The 18,923-nt window shown below is 47.2% G+C and overlaps 1 protein-coding gene, 1 long non-coding RNA gene and 1 pseudogene across 2 annotated transcripts; 2 read left to right on the top strand and 1 right to left on the bottom strand.

The window, feature by feature from the left end:
• LOC119280268 overlaps positions 1 to 9,846 on the top strand; it is a 17,956-nt pseudogene extending 8,110 nt beyond the window's left edge.
• A 2,322-nt stretch (positions 9,847 to 12,168) lies between these two features.
• LOC119282612 lies at positions 12,169 to 13,382 on the top strand. Its single transcript, XR_005138800.1, has 3 exons — positions 12,169 to 12,255; positions 12,595 to 12,921; positions 13,193 to 13,382. It is a non-coding gene; the product is annotated as an uncharacterized LOC119282612 (long non-coding RNA).
• A 508-nt stretch (positions 13,383 to 13,890) lies between these two features.
• On the bottom strand, positions 13,891 to 15,310 carry LOC119282611 (putrescine hydroxycinnamoyltransferase 1-like). Its single transcript, XM_037562780.1, has one exon. It carries the CDS (start codon positions 15,308 to 15,310, stop codon positions 14,012 to 14,014), a length of 1,299 nt encoding a protein of 432 aa, XP_037418677.1. The 3' UTR covers positions 13,891 to 14,011.
• Positions 15,311 to 18,923: the final 3,613 nt, after the last annotated feature.

Below are 18,923 nucleotides of genomic sequence, written 5' to 3'. Positions count from 1 at the left end.
GTACAGGGCGGCGCCGACGATGGGGACGGGGACGACGCGGGACGGGCCGGGACGGAGCGGCGGTGACGACGGGGACGGGGACGACGGGGCGACGATGACGGGGACGGGGCGGCGAAGTGGGCGGCGACGAGGGATGGAGACGTACGGGGGCGGCGGGCAACGGTGCAGAGGAGAAGAAGCCAGACGAGAAACTCAAATTTTCGTAAGTGTTGTTTATATAGGAGGGGCCTTTAGTACCGGTTTGTGCCACCAACCGGTACTAAAGGCCAGTTTTGGCTAGCCCAAGCGGCGGGAAGCGACCCCCTTTAGTACCGGGTGGTGGCACAAACTGGTACTAAAGGCCCCCCCTTTAGTTCTGGTTTGTGCCACGACCCGGTACTAAAGGGGGTGCCCTGGCGCAGGTGCGGTGCGACAAGTTTAGTCCCACCTCGCTAGCCGAGGGGCGACCGCACTGGTTTATAAACCCCCGTGCGGTCGCTCTCTCGAGCTCCTCTCCAAAGCAGGCCTACTGGGCCTACGTGTTCTTTGCTGCCCTGTGGGCCCACTTGGCCTTTGCGGGCCTGCATCCTGGCCCAACAACAGGTTGGGTTTCTAGTCGTATGCAGGCCGCTCTGGCCTAGTAGGCAGGCTTTTTTTTATTTTTTTGCTTTATTTATTTTTGTGTTGTTTTTTGTGTATTTAGAGTTTCTTTGTGAATATTTTTGCTTTAGGTACAAAATATTATAAACTTTCTGTTAGTGCCCGTAGTTTTCAAATTTGAATAGTTTAAATTTTGAATTGTTTGAAATTAGTGTGAATCACTAGTTTGTGGATAACTTAACTTTAAAAATTAGTAAAGGCATGAAAGAATTGGTTTGCAGATAAAATTTCTTGGCGTTTCAAATGCCAAAACACATAACTACCCTAACTATTACAGAGATTCCCCTCTGGGTGTGAAACACAGAAGAAAGTGATGATAGTGAAGCCGATCACATCCCAGATCTTTGGGTGTGAAACTTTTTCTTCGCGTGTGTCCCTTTGCGCCGTAACCATGGAAAATCTTCATCATTTAACGGGATGCTCGGGTCAATATTCACTGTGAATGGAGCAATTTCATCAAACTTTTCATAATCTTCTGACTTGTCTGTCTTGTCATCCACTCCCACGATGTTTCTCTTCCCAGAAAGAACTATGTGCCGCTTTGGCTCATCGTACGATGCATTCGCTTCCTTATCTTTTCTTTTTCTTGGCTTGGTAGACATGTCCTTCACATAGAAAACCTGTGCCACATCATTGGCTAGGACGAATGGTTCGTCTGCATACGTAAGATTGTTGAGATCCACTGTTGTCATTCCGTACTGCGGGTCTTCCGTTACCCCGCCTCGTGTCATATTGACCCATTTGCACCGAAACAAAGGGACCTTTAAACCACGTCGATAGTCAAGTTCCCATATGTCCTGTATATAACCATAATATGTTTCCTTTCCCGTCTTGGTTTCTGCATCAAAGCGGACACCACTGTTTTGGTTGGTGCTCTTCTTATCTTGGGCGATCGTGTAAAATGTATTACCATTTATCTCGTACCCTTTGAAAGTCATTATATTCGAAGATGGTAACTGGGACAGCAAGTACAGGTCATCTTCAATAGAGGTGTCATGCATGGTACGTGTCTATAACCAGCTGGCAAAACTCCTGATTTTTTCACGTGTAATTCAGTCATCAGACCGCTCTGGGTGTTTGGAGCATAGCAAATTCTTATGTTCATCCATATACGGAGCCACCAAGGCGGAATTCTGTAGAACTGTGTAGTGTGCTTCAGTGAGAGAATGTCCGTCCATACATATTATTTGTTCCCCTCCTAGCGTGCCTTTTCCATCCAGTCTGCCCTTATGCCGCGATTCAGGAACACCAATCGGCTTAAGGTCAGGAATAAAGTCAATACAAAACTCAATGACCTCCTCATTTTGATGGCCCTTGGAGATGCTTCCTTCTGGCCTAGCACGGTTATGAACTTATTTCTTTAAGACTCCCATGAACCTCTCAAAGGGGAACATATTGTGTAGAAATACATGACCCAAAACGTTAATCTCTTCGCAAAGGTGAACTAGGACGTGCGTCATGATGTTGAAGAAGGATGGTGGGAACACCAACTCGAAACTGACAAGACATTGCACCAAATCATTCTGTAACCTTGGTATGATTTCTGGATCGATTACCTTCTGAGAGATTGCATTGAGAAATGCACATTGCTTCACAATGGCTAATCGAACGTTTTCCGGTAGAAGCCCCCTCAATGCAACCGGAAGTAGTTGCGTCATAATCACGTGGCAGTCATGAGACTTTAGGTTCTGGAACTTTTTCTCTGCCATGTTTATTATTCCCTTTATATTCGACGAGAAGCCGGACGGTACCTTAATACTGAGCAGGCATTCAAAGAAGATTTCCTTCTCTTTTTTGGTAAGAGCGTAGCTTGCATGACCCTGATGTATGCCGTCTTCTTCGTGCATACGTTGCTGGTCCTCCCGTGCCTCAGGTGTGTCTTTTGTCTTCCCATACACGCCCAAGAAGCCAAGAAGGGTCACGCGAAGATTCTTCGTCACGTGCATCACGTCGATTGCGGAGCGGACCTCTAGGTCTTTCCAATATGGCAGGTCCCAAAATATAGATTTCTTCTTCCACATGGATGCGCGTCAGTCAGCGTCCTTCGGAACATGTTGTCTGCCAGGACCCTTTCCAAATATCTCCTTCAAATCCTTGACCATATCATGTACATCAGCACCAGTACGGTGGCGAGGCTTCGTCCGACGATCCGCCTCACCTTTGAAATGCTTGCCTTTCTTTCTTACGGGATGCCTGCTCGTAAGAAATTGACGATGTCCCAGGTACACATTCTTCTTACAACTATTCAAATATATACTGTCGGTATCATCCAAACAGTGCGTGCATCCGCGGTATCCCTTGTTTGTCTATCCTGAAAGGTTACTGAGAGCAGGCCAATCATTGATGGTCACGAACAGCAACGCTTTTAGGTCAAATTCTTCCCCCATATGCTCATCCCACGCACGTACACCTGTTCCATTCCACAGTTGTAAGAGTTCTTCAACTAATGGCCTTAGGTACACATCAATGTCGTTGCCGGGTTGCTTAGGCCCTTGGATGAGCACTAGCATCATAATGAACTTCCGCTTCATGCACAACCAAGGAGGAAGGTTATACAAACATAGAGTCACAGGCCAGGTGCTATGGTTGCTGCTCTGCTCCCCAAAAGGATTAATGCCATCTGCGCTTAGACCAAACCATACGCTCCTTGCGTCATCTGCAAACTCCTTCCCGTACTTTCTTTTGATTTTTCTCCACTGCGACCCGTCAGCGGGTACTCTCAACTTCCGTCTTTCTTACGGTCTTCTCTGTGCCATCGCATCACCTTGGCATGCTCTTTGTTTTGGAACAAACGTTTCAACCATGGTATTATAGGAGAATACCACATCACCTTGGCAGGAATCTTCTTCCTGGGGCGCTCGCCCTCGACATCACCAGGGTCATCGCAGCTGATCTTATAGCGCAATGCACCACATACCGGGCAAGCGTTCAAATCCTCGTACTCACCGCGGTAGAGGATGCAATCATTAGGGCATGCATGTATCTTCTGCACCTCTAATCCTAGAGGGCAGACAACCTTCTTTGCTTCATAAGTACTCTCGGGCAATTCGTTGTCCTTTGGAAGCATATCCTTTATCATTACCAGCAACTTTCCAAATCCCTTGTCAGATACACCATTCTCTGCCTTCCATTGCAGCAATTCCAGTGTGGTGCCCAGCTTTTTCTTGTCACCTACGCAATTCGGGTACAACAATTTTTTGTGATCCTCTAACATGGGCTGCAACTTCTTCTTCTCCAAATCACTTGCGCAGTTTCTCTTTGCATCGGCAATGGCCCGACCTAGATCATCAACGGGCTCATCTTATGCCTCTTCTTCAGCTTCTTCTCGCATTGCCGGCTCAGCTTCTTCCCGCATTACCGGCTCAGCTTCTTCCCCCATTGTTGTATCATCGTATTCAGGGAACCCATGGCCAGGATAGCTGTCGTCGTCCTCTTCTTCTTCATTGTCTTCCATCATAACCCCTCTTTCTCCGTGCTTGGTCCAAACATTATAGTGGGGCATGAAACCGAACTCAAACAGGTGGACGTGAATGGTTCTTGACATAGAGTAATTGCGACCATTCTTACAGCCAGCACATGGACAAGGCATAAAACCATCCGCCCGCTTGTTTGCCTCAGCCGCAAGCAGAAAAGTATGCACGCCCTCAACGATCTGGGGAGAGCATCGGTCATCCTACATCCATTGCCGGCTCATCTTCATTACACAACACCGAATAGACCAAATTAATACAAGTTCATACATAAAGTTCATACAACACTTAAATGCAACAAACAAATAACTCTCTAACTAAAGCATTTAAATGCAACAACAAATGCGATCAAGATTGCAACTAAGGTAACAATTGATCCAACAGCATAATGATACCAAGCCTCACTATCGATGGCATATTTTCTAATCTTTCTAAACTTCAAGCGCATTTTCTCCATCTTGATCTTGTGATCATCGACGATATCGGCAACATGCAACTCCAATTCCATCTTCTCCCCCTCAATTCTTTTCAATTTTTCTTTCAAGTACTCTTTTTCTCTTTCAACTAAATTTAACCTCTCGACAATAGGGTCGGTTGGAACTTCCGGTTCACATACCTCCTAGATAAAAATATCTATGTCAACTTGATGGGCATAATTTGTCATAAACACGAAATGCAAAAAATAGTTTTAAAAGAGAATATACCACATCCTAATCATAACAAGGACGAGGGCCGACGGGGACGGATATCAAAACCATGGCACTATGTATAACAAACAATGTACGGGTAAGATAATTATACGAGTAACTATATATCCAAATCACACAAACATCAATTTTTTATATAAAATTTCATGAACAAGAGGCTCACCACAAGGTGGTGCCGGCAACGGGACGGTGCGGGCGATCGACGGTGGTTACGACGGAGATTTAGAAGGCACTAAGTAAAACACACCTACATATGCAAACTAAGTGTTATTTTGACCTCAAATTGCATATAAATCAAATACTACCACATATAATTCCTCCCAAATTACTAAAACCCACAATTAATCACTATATAAACCAATGCAAGAGCTAATCTAGCAATGAGAAATGAAAGGACAAAGTTGCTAACCTTGGTGATCATTTGAATGGATGGGGGCCTGCAAATCTTGACAAATTTGGGGCAATTTTTGTGATGAAATCGAGAGGAAGAAGGGAAGAACAGAGGAGAGGGAGAGGGGAAAGGGGGAAGAACAGAGTGCGGGTGGACGAAGGGTTTATATAGGACGACCTTTAGTACCGGTTCGTGCCACGAACCGGTACTAAAGGTGCTGGAAGGGCCCCACTCTGACAACATCCTGCCACCACTTTCTTTAGTACCGGTTCGTGGCACGAACCGGTGGTAAAGGTTCGCCACGAACCGGTACTAAAGAGCTCCTCCCGCCTAGCCGTTGGAACCGGCACTAATGGACACATTAGTGCCGGTTCTGTTACAAACCGGGACTAATGTGTCTCACATTTGATCCTTTTTCTACTAGTGGATCGATTGATTGTGATTCCATTCATAACATTTAATACCTACTGATGGAGGGAATTTTCAGTGTAACAACATAAGTCTATGCAAAGAACATGGACAGGAGAATAACGAAAACACAAGTTATGCTTTGGCTGACCGAGATAAAATATCTAGCAATTTAGATGAGCACTAAAGATATCACTATATCGTGTGTGAATATTATGTTTTCATTCTAATACTACTGCAATTGAGAAATCGAACTGTAATATCTTTAGTGATTACTAGTGGATAAAGAGCAGACAAATTTTCGTACAAGACATAAATGCTTAAATTTAGAAATATGTAGCTTAGCGAAGTAAACTTAGTGTTGTTATTTTCATAGGTTTCTATCATGATACTATCATTTAAATCTTTATAAGACCATATTTGCAAAAGAATTAGCAGCCACAACTGTACACTTTTAGTTGTGTCAAAATCAAAGATAATATACATGGATAGAACAAAAATCTTTGGGATTATCTGCTGAAAAGATGGTTGTCTTTCGTTTAGAACATTGTCGAATGTGATAGCTATTTGTTCCAAAGAAGGGCGGGGGTGGCTATTTGGCGAATGTAATGCATCAGCACTGTCATTGAACTTTTAAGCTGAACTATGTCAAGAGAAAAGTAGAGGTTTCTTGTTGAGAAGATGGGCTTTTGTTCCCATTAAGTTGCCCAGGTAACAACCTATATGCGTCACCCTACAACAGGACACACATCCAAACAAGCATCATATATAACAAACCAAAGAAAACACTTCTAGGATTTCTTTTACTCTAAAGTACCCAAAATATTTCTGCATACAAAAAAGGTAATATCATATAAGGCCTTATACACAAACCAATACTTATATAAAATTATTATGGTAACATACACAAACAACCAAATTGCACATGAAAATAAATAACACATGAAGGTATTGCAACTTCCGCGCCAACAGGACCCCACACATAGTGGACACCAAATCTATGCGGCACTAGCTCGAGAACCATCAAAAGGCACATCCAGTCAGGATTTGGAAGGTGCAAATTAGACCAAATATCACTTGAGGGGTTATTGCTCAGCTTGGGATACATTTTGGGGTGAAAAATATACCTTTTCTTATGATAACAGGAAAAACCAAGTGAGACAAACATTACGAAAATGTACATAAATTATTAATGTCAGTTCTGGCACTAAGCCCAGAAAGCCATGGCCAAATCAATGCAGTACTGGTTGGGGCCGAATGAAAGGAATCTATGAAGGAAACTTTGCAACGGGGCAAGGAATTGATAGTACAAATAGTTGCGTGAGTTTTGATGTTCATACACCACTGAAGTCCAACTATATAGTAAACAAATAGCTACAAGTAAGAAGCATACCATAAGATCGATGTAAAAATTTTAGAGGGAAGCACACTAAGCAAAAACATCAACGACCCATAGAAAGGGAATATAACAAATCCATAAGAAGCAAGGCCCAGGAGCGGATCACAAAACAAAAATAGATGGCACATTGAGTCCACCGTAACTGCATTTAAAAGCATCCTCCAAAGCATTATCACAACTGATATTTTGGAGGTTCAAGGTAGGAACATACTTGGAATCACTAGCATTAAGATGGAAGCAAGGAAATCCAAGTAAAAGCAGCTTCATGTTCTTTGTTCTTTTCGAAAAGGAGGATTACACCCAGCCTCTGCGTCGAGCGATGCACACATCCATCATTATTAATTATTCAACAGAGTCCAACAAAGTAGATACATGGATCAACCCAAAGCCGCCTTCCTGGCAACCTCACTCGCTACACCTACAAGGCTCATGGAGTGCTCTGGCGCAACCACGCCATCTAATCAGGTGGCCACCCCAGGCTGCCACGAGCCGAGAGCACCAACTAGAGTAGCAGACCCACGACACACACCACACGCGCACACTGAAGAATCCGACACCGCCATTTTCCACCATCCCATCTTAAGAGATATCAATGCATATGTGTTGCCAAGCCCAACTGTTGTCAATGCTGCCACGGTGCCAGACAACACCACCGTGTTGCGCACGTCTATCAACATGTGACCATCGCCGAGACCCCGCTGCCCCATGCCACCGAGATCCGCCATTGTCGTCGCATCAGATGCCAGGCCGCTCCATTGGTATAGTCGTCCATGGTTCCTCTAGCCGATGAACCCCTCAAAGAATGATGCCCCTAATAGGGGAATGACACGTGAGCGCCGCCATCATTCCCGGAGGTAGAAGAGGGAGGTGCGAGGTTCACCTCAATGATGCCTTCAGGAAGCAAACACCGTCTGGGGTGTCACCATCACCGGCTCCGACCATCGGCCAAAGACAAGGTTTACACCATGATTTCGTCCCACAAGAATCCATTTGACATCCTGTGCATCGGCCAAACCACTTTCAAAGCCCCATATCTGGCTGCCCATATCCGGCGACCACACACTACAGCACTCCACCGCGTGAGCCCTGGCGCATCGGCCACTACCGAAGAGCACCACCACTGGAGCCTGGGAGGTGGGCCGCCACCCCACCTCGCCAAACCGCAAGAGCTGTCGGGAAATATCCCGCTCTTGCTCGTCACCATCACTGATCCGATCCGATCCGAAGACAAACCACCAGATCGCCGGCGCAATTCCACTTGGACAGGGGCACCACCACCCCATCCGTCGTGGGCTTCCCGAGCTTCACCTGCCGCCAATAACCTAGGCCGCTGCCCTGAGATCCGGGTCGGACGTTGTCGCCGCCACCGACCATGCCTAGCCCCAACCCCATCCTTTGGCCGATCTCCACCTGCACCACCACGAGTGTCGCGACCGGGAGCCTCCGAGCCACCATGGACCGAGGCAGATGCCACACCCCGCGGATCGAGCGCCCTCGCCGCCATTCAACTCGGGAAGGAGGAGAAGCCCTCTGCCGCTGCCATCAAATGCACGAGCTTTACCCGTCGTTGCCCCCCGACTGCGACGGAGGGGAAGGTGGGGAGAAGAAGAAGTGGCTGGCAGCTAAGGTTAGTGCCTCTCGTGTCACCTGCGAGGGGGCGACGCGGAAGGTGAGTTAAAACAGTGGCTGTAGCAATAGAAATAAAACAATGGTTGTAGGATCATGTGAATATATAAATAACAATATACAAAACATGCATTACTAGTCGCATCCACATATGCACACAACCATGCTCAACCACAATCACGTTCACCTACCAAAACATCAACAAACATTCATTAGAAACGGGACTCACATATTTAGGTTGCTGAGTTTCTTAATAATAAACTGCATCGACACATACGTCACTTGATGGTTGATCATTTTCTTACAAAAATTTCAGATCATTTGCAACGGAATATGCAACTGGATGGTCTTCACCCGCTCCAGCAGCAAGACATGGTCTTCTCAGCCACAATTCCACATGAAACGATGTCCACCTTACTAGAACGCATTGTGGAATCATCAATGTGTTCTTCAGGTGTCATCATTAACACCTTCAGCGACCTCGAAGATGCTGAGCTACAAAAGATCATCGATGGCATGGGCGTCCCAGTGTATGCGATCGGTCCACTTCACAAGATATCTTTAGGTGCCCAGAGCAGCCTATTGGCTCAAGATAGAACATGTTTGGATTGGTTGAACAAGCAAGAAGTAGGATCTGTTCTGTTCGTGAGCTTCGGGAGATTGGCATCCATGGATCAGGAAGAGCTAGTGGAGACTGCATGGGGCTTGGCCAACAGCCGCATGCCATTTCTTTAGGTGATCCGGCCTGACTTGGTTCAGGGTTCCGGGAAGATAGTCCTACCCGGCGGCTTTGAGGAAGAGACACGAGGTAGGGGAATGGTGATGAGATGGGCCCCACAACGAGAAGTTCTTGGGCACCAGGCGGTCGGTGGATTTTGGACCCATAATGGCTGGAACTCAACGCTGGAGAGCATTAGTGAGGGTGTTCCAATGATATGTAAACCACATTTCGGCGACCAGATGATAAATGCCAGGTATGTCCAGGAGGTGTGGAAGATAGGGTTTGTGTTAGAGGGCAAGATGGACAGGGACAATATCCAGAGGAGTGTTATAAAGTTGTTTTGCCACGAAGAAGGTGGAGAGATGAGGCAAAGGGCAAATAATCTCAAAGACAAAGCAACCCAATGCATTAAGAAAGGAGGCTCTTCACAAACTGGAATTGATTTGTTGGTGAATGAGATAATGGCATTACCTTCTTCCATTTAGATATTACTTAGTTTGGATGCATATATGTTCCCGTGTGACAAAATGTTGGAGCTGAACAAGCATTTGAAACAATTGTATTAGTGCATGACCGCAAGCCACATTGCGATACTGTCTGGCCATTTTCGCTTGTGCATGCTATATATCAAAAGCATCTAATGTTTTAATTGGGAAGGGATGTGTAATAAATATCTTATAGTACTGCTTGATAGCCAAGAAATAAAAAATATCACTGTATCCTTGGTTCTTATTCTACTCCCTTCATCAAAGTAAAAAAAAATCTCATTACAACCCTAGTGATTTTCATTTTCAATTTTTGTCTGTGTTGTCTGGTACTCTGGTATGCTTTTCATGCGCCCAAATAACAATCTCTCAGTGCTACTATGTGATGCGATTGATCAGATACTTGCACCAATTTCTTTTGTATAGCTTGTCGATACACCGATGTTTTGATCCACGCATTGGGGGGACGAGCATGAGGCTTCTAGCGGATGGAGAAAATCTAGAGCTTGTCGAGGCAACGCTAATACTGAAAAACCATTACAAGTAACCCCGCCGCAGCCCGCCTTTGCAATGCGGTGATAGTGTCGTTTCTCACATGCATGCTGGGAGGAGGCGACACATACAGCTGAAATGAGAGGCTAAGAGCATTTAGCGCGTCATGTTACTTCCTTCTGTTGGGCTGATTTTCTGTGGTGTTGGAATCATTCCATAACATTATGGTGATGTTTTATGTTTCTTTTTTATAATACAGTACAATCGTGGATGCTTACATACACTCACATACATTCATCCTTGTGAACGCACGCAGGCACACTTTATCCCTGTGAGCACCTCCGAGATAGTCGACACGAAGGTCTCCTACCACTGAACGAACATCACCGGAAGCCTAAAATAAATCCATAAAAAGTGGGCACCAGTGCAAAATCTTGGACATGAACCCTGGTGGGCTCGTTCATCGCACCAAACCTAACCATCCGAGTTACACTCAATTTGCTAAGTTTTTGTGTTTCGGCAGCTGTACATCCTAAAATAAATCCTAAAAAGGGGCACCAGTGCAAAAAGGGAATAATCTCCGCCCTAAGCATGATCATCCCTTATTGCTTCCTCTCTTTTTGGATGGCGCTCAAGGGCTGTCAAAATTCTTTATTAGTAATCAATTTCGTGCAGATGAACGGGTAGCAGTAGCGCCACTCTAGTCAGAATTGCAGCCCCGCTCGCGGTATTTCATCTTGTAAAAATTGATAGCACACAAAAGATGTCTCTACTTATTTTATTTATTATTATAATTTTTAGTTGTGAGAGCTACTTTATAAAAAAATGGATTCTAGATCTAAAGCAACGTACCCATAATGGTTATGAAAATGGATAAAGTTACAAGCGTATCTAAAAAAAGTTGTAAACCAGCGACAAGTAATATGGATCAGAGGGAGTATCATACTTTATTTCAGAGTTGTAAAGATAATTTAAATACAAATTCTAATCTATGGAACTGGAACTTGGTGACTGACCCATGGCCATGGGAACATTTGCTAATATACTAAGACAATACATCCTCCTTCACAAGAAAAGATCCCAAGCTTTCCTCTTCCTCTCGTCGGCGCTGCCGGCGGTCTGCCCCATCCCCGATGATCTTTGGGCCATGTAGGTGCAGAGGACCTCGGGCCCCTGCCGGCGGGAAGGACCCCGTTCCAGTTCTTTTTACGTTGAGTGTCTTGGTTGGGGCTGTGTGGCGTCGGTGATGTCTCTCAGTAGGAATAATATCTTCCACATTTTATCCCCATCCCAATGGTGTGTCTAGCGTCGTCGGAACTTCTGGATTCGGTTGGTGCTAGTCTTGGGTGGATCTGCTTGGATTTGGTCTTCGTTCTTCATCGTTTGGGTGTTTATAGTCCTATGGGACATTAGCACGACGACTTTCCGACTGTTCACAAAAACGGGGTTTGCCTGCCTACTACGAGGGAGGAGCGATGACGGCGGCGTGTCTTCGGCTCACTCAAGTGCTTAAAGTTGTCGCTGGGTGTAGGGATGGACGTCCGAGCGAGCTTTTAGGCTCGGCTCGAAGCTCGCTCCAGCTCGGCCCGTTACAGCTCGGCCCGATAGGATAATTAAACGAGCCGAGCTATGAAAAATAGGCCCGACTCCTGACCGAGCCGAGCCGAGTTTCGCCCGGTCCAGCTCGGTGACTCGTTGAGGCCCAGCTCAATCCCCCGCCGGCCTTGCATCGCGTTAGGTCACAGCAGAGAGAGCACGCACGCAAAGCAGTTTCCTCACCCTTATCCCTTTCTCTGCCCGGCGCCGCCACTCCTCTGCCCGGTGGCATCAACGGCGACGGGCGACGCCGCCTTCCGTCACCACAACGGACGCAGGCGGACGGGTCTCCCCTGGTTTCTCGCTGAACGACACAGGCAGGTAAGCCATCTCCTCTCTCCTTCCCATCCCTAGCCCTAGCTCCCTGCACTGGCGCACACACACGCACGAATTTTATGGATGGATCATGGATGGATGGATGCTTGTGGCTGTCGGCCGGAGAGTGCAGCTAGCTAGGAAACGCGATGGATGGATGCTGAATTTGATTGATGGATGGATGCTTGTGTTCGTTGGCTGGAGAGTGCCGCTAGCTAGGACGGATGCTGCACCAATTTGATTGATGGATGGATGAATTTATTTGTGCTGGACTGTGTAGACTGATTATTATCTATGTAAATTTTTGTTGATGATTGACCATTTGTTCTTTGCTGATGTGTGAAGAGCCCCACTGTCGCAAGAATGGACAAGGAAAAGGGGAAGGAGAGGAGGAGGAGGAGGAGAAGGAGAAAGAGAGGAGCTTGGTCTCCATTATGAAGACTAAGCCGCCTGCCCCAGGAAGCAGAAGGGGAAGGGCAAGGGCTGTGTCGCTGCCAAGGAAGCGGGCCAAGGATTACGGCAATGTCCCGCTCGCCGAGTTGTTATTACGGGTAAAAAAAAACTCCACCGCCTTGACGTCTCGCTGACCCCGCCGACGCCAGCGGGCGTGCCACGATCGCCCCTGCCAACGGCTTCGCAAACAACTCCGAGAGGGAGACTGCATCTTCACCGGTATGGCTGTGTCAAATATGCGTGTCCAAGCTCATGTGTTTGCTGTTTTTGCTATCCAAAGGTCAAATATATGTGTGTCCAAGCTCATGCATGTGTTGTTTTTGGTATCCAAAAGTCAAATATAAGATTGCACAGGCTCATGAATATGCTGTTTTTGGTATCCAAGAGTCAAATATATGTTTGTACATGCTCATGGATGTGCTCTTCTTGCTATCAAAAAGTCAAATATATGCGTGTCCAAACTCATGTGTGTGCTGTTTTTCTGTGCTAGGCAATGGAGCATGATAAGCAAGCAGAGAAGGATTAGGATGAGGAGGAAGAGAATGAGGAGGAAGAGGATGAGTAAGATACTCTGTTTGAGGAGGAAGATTCTCATTTTGATGTCAAAGCACTAAGTGTTATGCTATGCAAAATTGCATTGTTTGGCTGTCAACGTTCAATCATTTTGCCGTATAAAGTTTAAAGGAGGAGCTGTCCAAAATTCAAAAGCAATGATGCCCAATTCTTGCTTAGTCATATTTGTTCAATTTCTACACTTTCCATAGAAGAAAGCTTATTTTTCATCACTATGATCATTTTTTAAACCATAGACTGCTAGATGTTGCATTTTTAGCAATAGAAAATGCTTCTTTTACAAATTCTGGGTTTAATTGTTGTAGAAAATTAAAAATGGTGTGTAAAAACAGATTCTGCTACCTCCCAGATGTTATGGCGCTAGCTGGCTCACGAGCCGGCTCGGTCTGAGCCGAGCCATTGCAAAAACGAGCCGAGCCACCTAAAGTGGGCTCGTTGGCTGAGCGACCCGAGTCGAGCCGAGCCGCTCGAGAGCGAGCCAAAGCCAGGCTCGGATCAAGCTCGGCTCGGCTCGGCTCGTGTCCAGCCCTAGCTGGGTGATCCACGGACCTTATTATAATTTTTATTACCTGATTGAAAGTTTCTCACGCAGAAAAAAGATACTGACATAATACGAGACTGACGTGGCTCCCAAACGGAAGTTCCAAAAATACCATTGTGGTGGCAGTGGAGGTGTTTGATAAATTAACAGGGTGAAAGGCCCAATCCGTACTCTGATGTCAGGCGGCGCATGGAGCTAGAACCGGGCGTACAGTAGGCGCTGGAAGTCGTTGAGGATCGCGGCCTCCGTACATATGAGGACACGCACGCTGCCGTCCCCCTTCCCGCTGTCCATCAGATAGACAAACCCGGCGCGCTCCGACACGGCGCGCAGCATTACCAGCGGCTTCCCCCACCCGAAGTTTACGTCGTACACCGGCATGCCAAGCCAGCTGATCACCCGCAGTTCCGTGTCTGGCATGCGCCCCAGCGCCGGCTTGCTGTCCATCTGGGTGAGCTCGAAGTAGTCTATCGCCGAGCGCACTAGCTCGTCGTCCATCCGACTGACGGCGCTGCTTATCTGGCCGGCCACGAACGCCAGGTCCTCCGAGGAGGAGACATCTCGCACCTTGCCAGCCGCACCAAGCCAGATGATCCCGTTGCCGCAGTAGCCAGGCGGGAGTGGCGGCCTCATGCTGCGCCGGACGCTGGCCGGGAAGGTGAGGCGGGTGGTGGCGTTCGGTGGCAGACGGCGGGCGACGCAGACGCACCGCCACACGTGGGCACTCAGGGCGCAGAACGTGCTCATGCGGCGGCCGTCGCCGCCGACGCAGGCACGCTTGAGAGCGGTGATCTGGTCCTTGGAGACGATGAAAGCTTGGGTGACGACGGTCTCTGACGGCTGGACGGATAGGTTCAGCTTGGGGCAGAAGACCGAGAAGGCGTCGGAGTGGACGAAGGGTGGGGAGCGCGCGCGGAGGAGGGTGCGGTCGTGGAACGGGAGCTCTAGCGCCGCCGTGCCGCCGCCCCTGGAGAAGGTAGACCACGTCTGCAAGAAATGGAACGCGCTGATTGCGTCCACGGCGACGTGGTGCGGCGCCGTCCCTAATGCCACCCCGCCGCACTTCAAGAAGGTCACCTGGACAGCGCACAGGACGGACGGCGAGTGGTCTTCGACGCGGGGAACAAAGAGCGTCCTCAGCTCCGGCGACGGCAAGAAGTCGCGGAAGTCATCAATGGTGAGGTCCGAGCGAGCGACGACGAAGAGCGCGCCCTGGCCGGTGCAGTCAATCTCTGCCCGGCCGTTGCCGTCCATGCCGAGGCGGCCGGCCAGGGGGTAGAAAGCCACGAGTGCCTTGGCCATCGCCGCCTTGAGCCTGACCACGTCGAAGAAGTCACCGGGCTCGGAGCGGTACGGGTAGAAGTAGACGGCGGGGGTGTGCCCTCTGTTGACCAGCATGAGGTCGAGCGGGGAGAGCCACATGCCTCTCCTGGGCGTCTCCTGGCAGGGTGCCACCATGCACGACTCCACCACCTCCACCTCGTCCACACCCATTTTCGTCGCTTTCTTCGTAGAAAGCACCGCGCCCATTTTTCTCCTGCTGTCTGAGCTGAGAGGTTGAGTGAAGAGACAGATGTGTAGCGCTCTTGCAGCAGCTCGCGCGCTTCTCCCAATTTATAGTCTACATGCACAGACGTGTACACGGTCCAGTGGTTTATGTTCTTAAAATGATTTTTTATATATTTGAATTGGATAGTGATGGGAAGGATGTGGATGTTCACTTGCATCGTGTCGGCTTTGTACCCTTATAAACAGGGAGATTATCATGGTTCAATTCAAATTGTTTTTAGAAAAGACTTATGTACACCGTTTTGCAAAAAATAGGTATAAAAAATAGACTTCTAAATATGTGGTGAATCTGTGGATAGATATGAGAGGATATATTTTTCACAGTTCACTACATAAATTCTGGAGAAGATGGCATTGGTCGATAATTTCTTTTGTTTTAAAGTGGATCTAACGGTTGTAGTTTTCTGATGTTTAAAATGAAAGGTTAGATGTTCATTGTGAAATTTTCTGGTGTAATTTTTTTTCTTTTCTGTTTAGCTCGATTAGCCCGTCAAATACTTTTTATACGGGATATGTTCTTAGTTCATTACATAAAATGTAGTGAAGATGGCATTGGTGGGTAATTTCCTTTGTTTTAAAGTGGATCTAACGGTTGTGGTTTTCTGATGTTTCAAATTAAAGGCTGGATGTTCCTAGTTACTGTGGGATTTTCTAGTGTAATTTCCTTTTTTCTGGTTAGCCCGGTTAGCCTGTCAAATATACTTTTTTATATATAATAGATTCCGATCGCAAACGTGCACGTGACCCAGTTGCTCGCTCGCGACAAGTGAGCTAGCTAAATGGTACTCTCCCCGTCCTGCAATAATGTAAGACGGTTTTTAAGCTACATTATCTGACGGAGGGAGTAGTACTCAAAGACAACAAAACTGCAGCTGTGCAGCACCCACTGATTAACTAACGGGAAAAGGAAACAAGCCAATGGTCCCTTGACGGCTATATTTCAGCTCTACGAAATAAATAGTTGTCCCACTTCCTTTCTCTATCTCCATGTCTATCGACCCACGTAAAAATTGAAGCAGATGTGCACGCAACGCCATGCACATTTGTTTTTGGGGCACAAGGTGGTTGGAGTTAAGGCGCACGAAAATAACAACGGGCAGGAACACGACGGCGACTGGAGGAAGTGGTGGATCCTTGAGAGTGAGAGCGGGCTCGCTACGTGCGGGCAGGGGCGGAGTCCATTGGGCCGTCCCGTATGCACATGAATACGGGTCCAAATATTTGCTAGTAGTACTTATCAATTAAGAAGGCCCAGTGCATCAGGTTGGCCCAAGAGTAGTGCATCAGGGTCGGCCCTATTCAGCCACTCCTCCGGCCTGCTGCGTTACCGTGTTGGGCTAGTGCGGAAAACGCGAGCGTACGCACCTCCCCCTCTCGTAGCCTAATCGATCCAACTTCCTCCACTTATAAAAAAACTAAAAAAATCCATCCATCGATCAGGTCTGTGACGTACAGATCCGGCCCCTCCATACGCCTCGCCCTTGCGTACACAGGCGGCGGCGGCAGGGCACCGGCCGACGGCCGCCGCAGGCTACGGACCCTGAGTCCTCTGGCGATGACGCGATGCACGCGAACGACGCCGCACGCCGTCGGCCGGTCCAACGCTCCGTAATTTGGCAACCTTTCCGATCTTGAATCTTCGTTTCCATGCGTATCAAAGGCCACAATGGTAACACCTTTGTCTTGCCGTTCCTAATTTCGTTTACAAACTGCAATGATTAGTCAGTTATGTATAAACTAGTAACAAATAGAATAAACCACTATGTTTTGACAAAGCATCATACATTTTCTAGGGTTATAACTTCTGAATTCTAATTAGGTTATATTTCATTCATTGTCAAATACAAATACTATAACTTCTAATTAGGTTATATTTCATTTATTCTCAAAAGAGAGCATCAGCACAGGATGTTCCGGAACACATAAATAGGGAAGAGGAGATTCAATATCATCCGGGCAAGAGAAAATTGATCAAACGTACTAAAGGTAATTTCCAATTTTTTAGCCATTTAAATACATTCATTTGGACATTTTATTATGTTCTACTAGAAAGTTTAATTCCGTTTTATCTTGTACATTATTGTGCCCTGCTGTCGGAGGATGTATTCTGGAATTTCCAAATGCAAGAGAACCTTTTCAAGTAATTTTGCCCCTTTTTTTAGCATTATAGTAAACATTTTGATAGCTACATTCTGTTTTTACTCACTGCCTTCTATTACATCCGATAAAATGTGCTAGAAGCTGTGAAACAAACCCTTATTCAATGCATCGCTGCTTGAAAATTTTACTCCTTGTTAAAGTGGTGCATCGGGTAACATTTGCTCCAGCTCCGCCCCTGCGTGCGGGGTGAGGTGGCCATGGTGAGTTCATCGTGGATAGCCTGCCCTCCAGTACGGTAGGACGATGACGGTGTTGCTATCTTGGAGGAGGCGACGCACATGCCCATACGTACGGATCGTTCTGTTTGCTTTCTCTGTAGGGAATGGCTAGGAGTCAACCGACTGAAATTTTGACTTGGTTCAGTCAATTTGGCCTGGATCAGTTTGAAGCGTTAGATGCAAAATGTACGGCCCAGATTATGTCTTCTTCCTCCATGTGTTTTCCAGATCGCATCTTCCTCCTCCCACCGACTGCAGCCACCAGCCGGGCCACCTGCTGCCGCTGCCCGCGACCGCCCTCCCTTCAACCTCCCCCCACCGTCGGTCTTGTCGCCGCCCCGGGCCATCCCTCTAGCCCGCCCGCGTCCATTTTTTTTCTTTGGCGAGCCCCTTCCGTCTCTTCGGCGAGGCCCTTCCTTCTCCTTCCTTCATTCAAAATCGACTGACCCGAATTCGAAATTCAGCTGATTGACATGTAGCTAAACTGTTCTATGTAAGGACAACTCTAAGACTAGCCACAATGAGAGTAACTTCGGTAGTAACATCGAGTCCAACTCAGCAAATTTGCTTATGTGGCAATGAGTTAATGAGGAGAGATGTAGTACTAATAACTTAGCTAGTTACTGTAACATCACATGTCCCAATGTAATATGAGTCTATAACCTAATAAATGAAGCTTTGCATGTTACCACACTTATGTTACTACCCACTATTGATGTAGTAACATAGTCTCGGGATATGTGTATGTTACTAGTGTATGTTACTCTCCATTGTGGCTAGTCTAACCAATCACCGATCCTTTATCCGGCCTTAAAGGAGAATAAATTAGGCTTTCCTTCCTAACGCCACACCTAGCCGACTCCTTCAACCTCATAAGGGGGATAAATTATCATCCATCACCGAAAACCCCCTAATCTTCCTAAATATACCTGAGCCGCGCTCGACTAAGGAAAAATCCCGCCTCCTATGTCCCGCCACAGCAGCAGCCACACAACCCCCCCTCCCGCGCACCGCCAATGACCAGCCCGACCACCGGAATAGAGAGCCATGACCTCCACAGCCAGCTTGTCGCCGTCGGAAACCACCCCACACCGAAGAAGAGATCGGGAATAAAAAAATCAACCAAGTTCTAGCTCCGGCCGCAGCAGAGGAAAAGGCTG

This window comes from Triticum dicoccoides, chromosome 3B, assembly GCF_002162155.2.
Source record: "Triticum dicoccoides isolate Atlit2015 ecotype Zavitan chromosome 3B, WEW_v2.0, whole genome shotgun sequence".
Classification (NCBI taxonomy): Eukaryota; Viridiplantae; Streptophyta; class Magnoliopsida; order Poales; family Poaceae; genus Triticum; species Triticum dicoccoides.
This window is presented reverse-complemented; position numbering and strand designations above follow the sequence as displayed.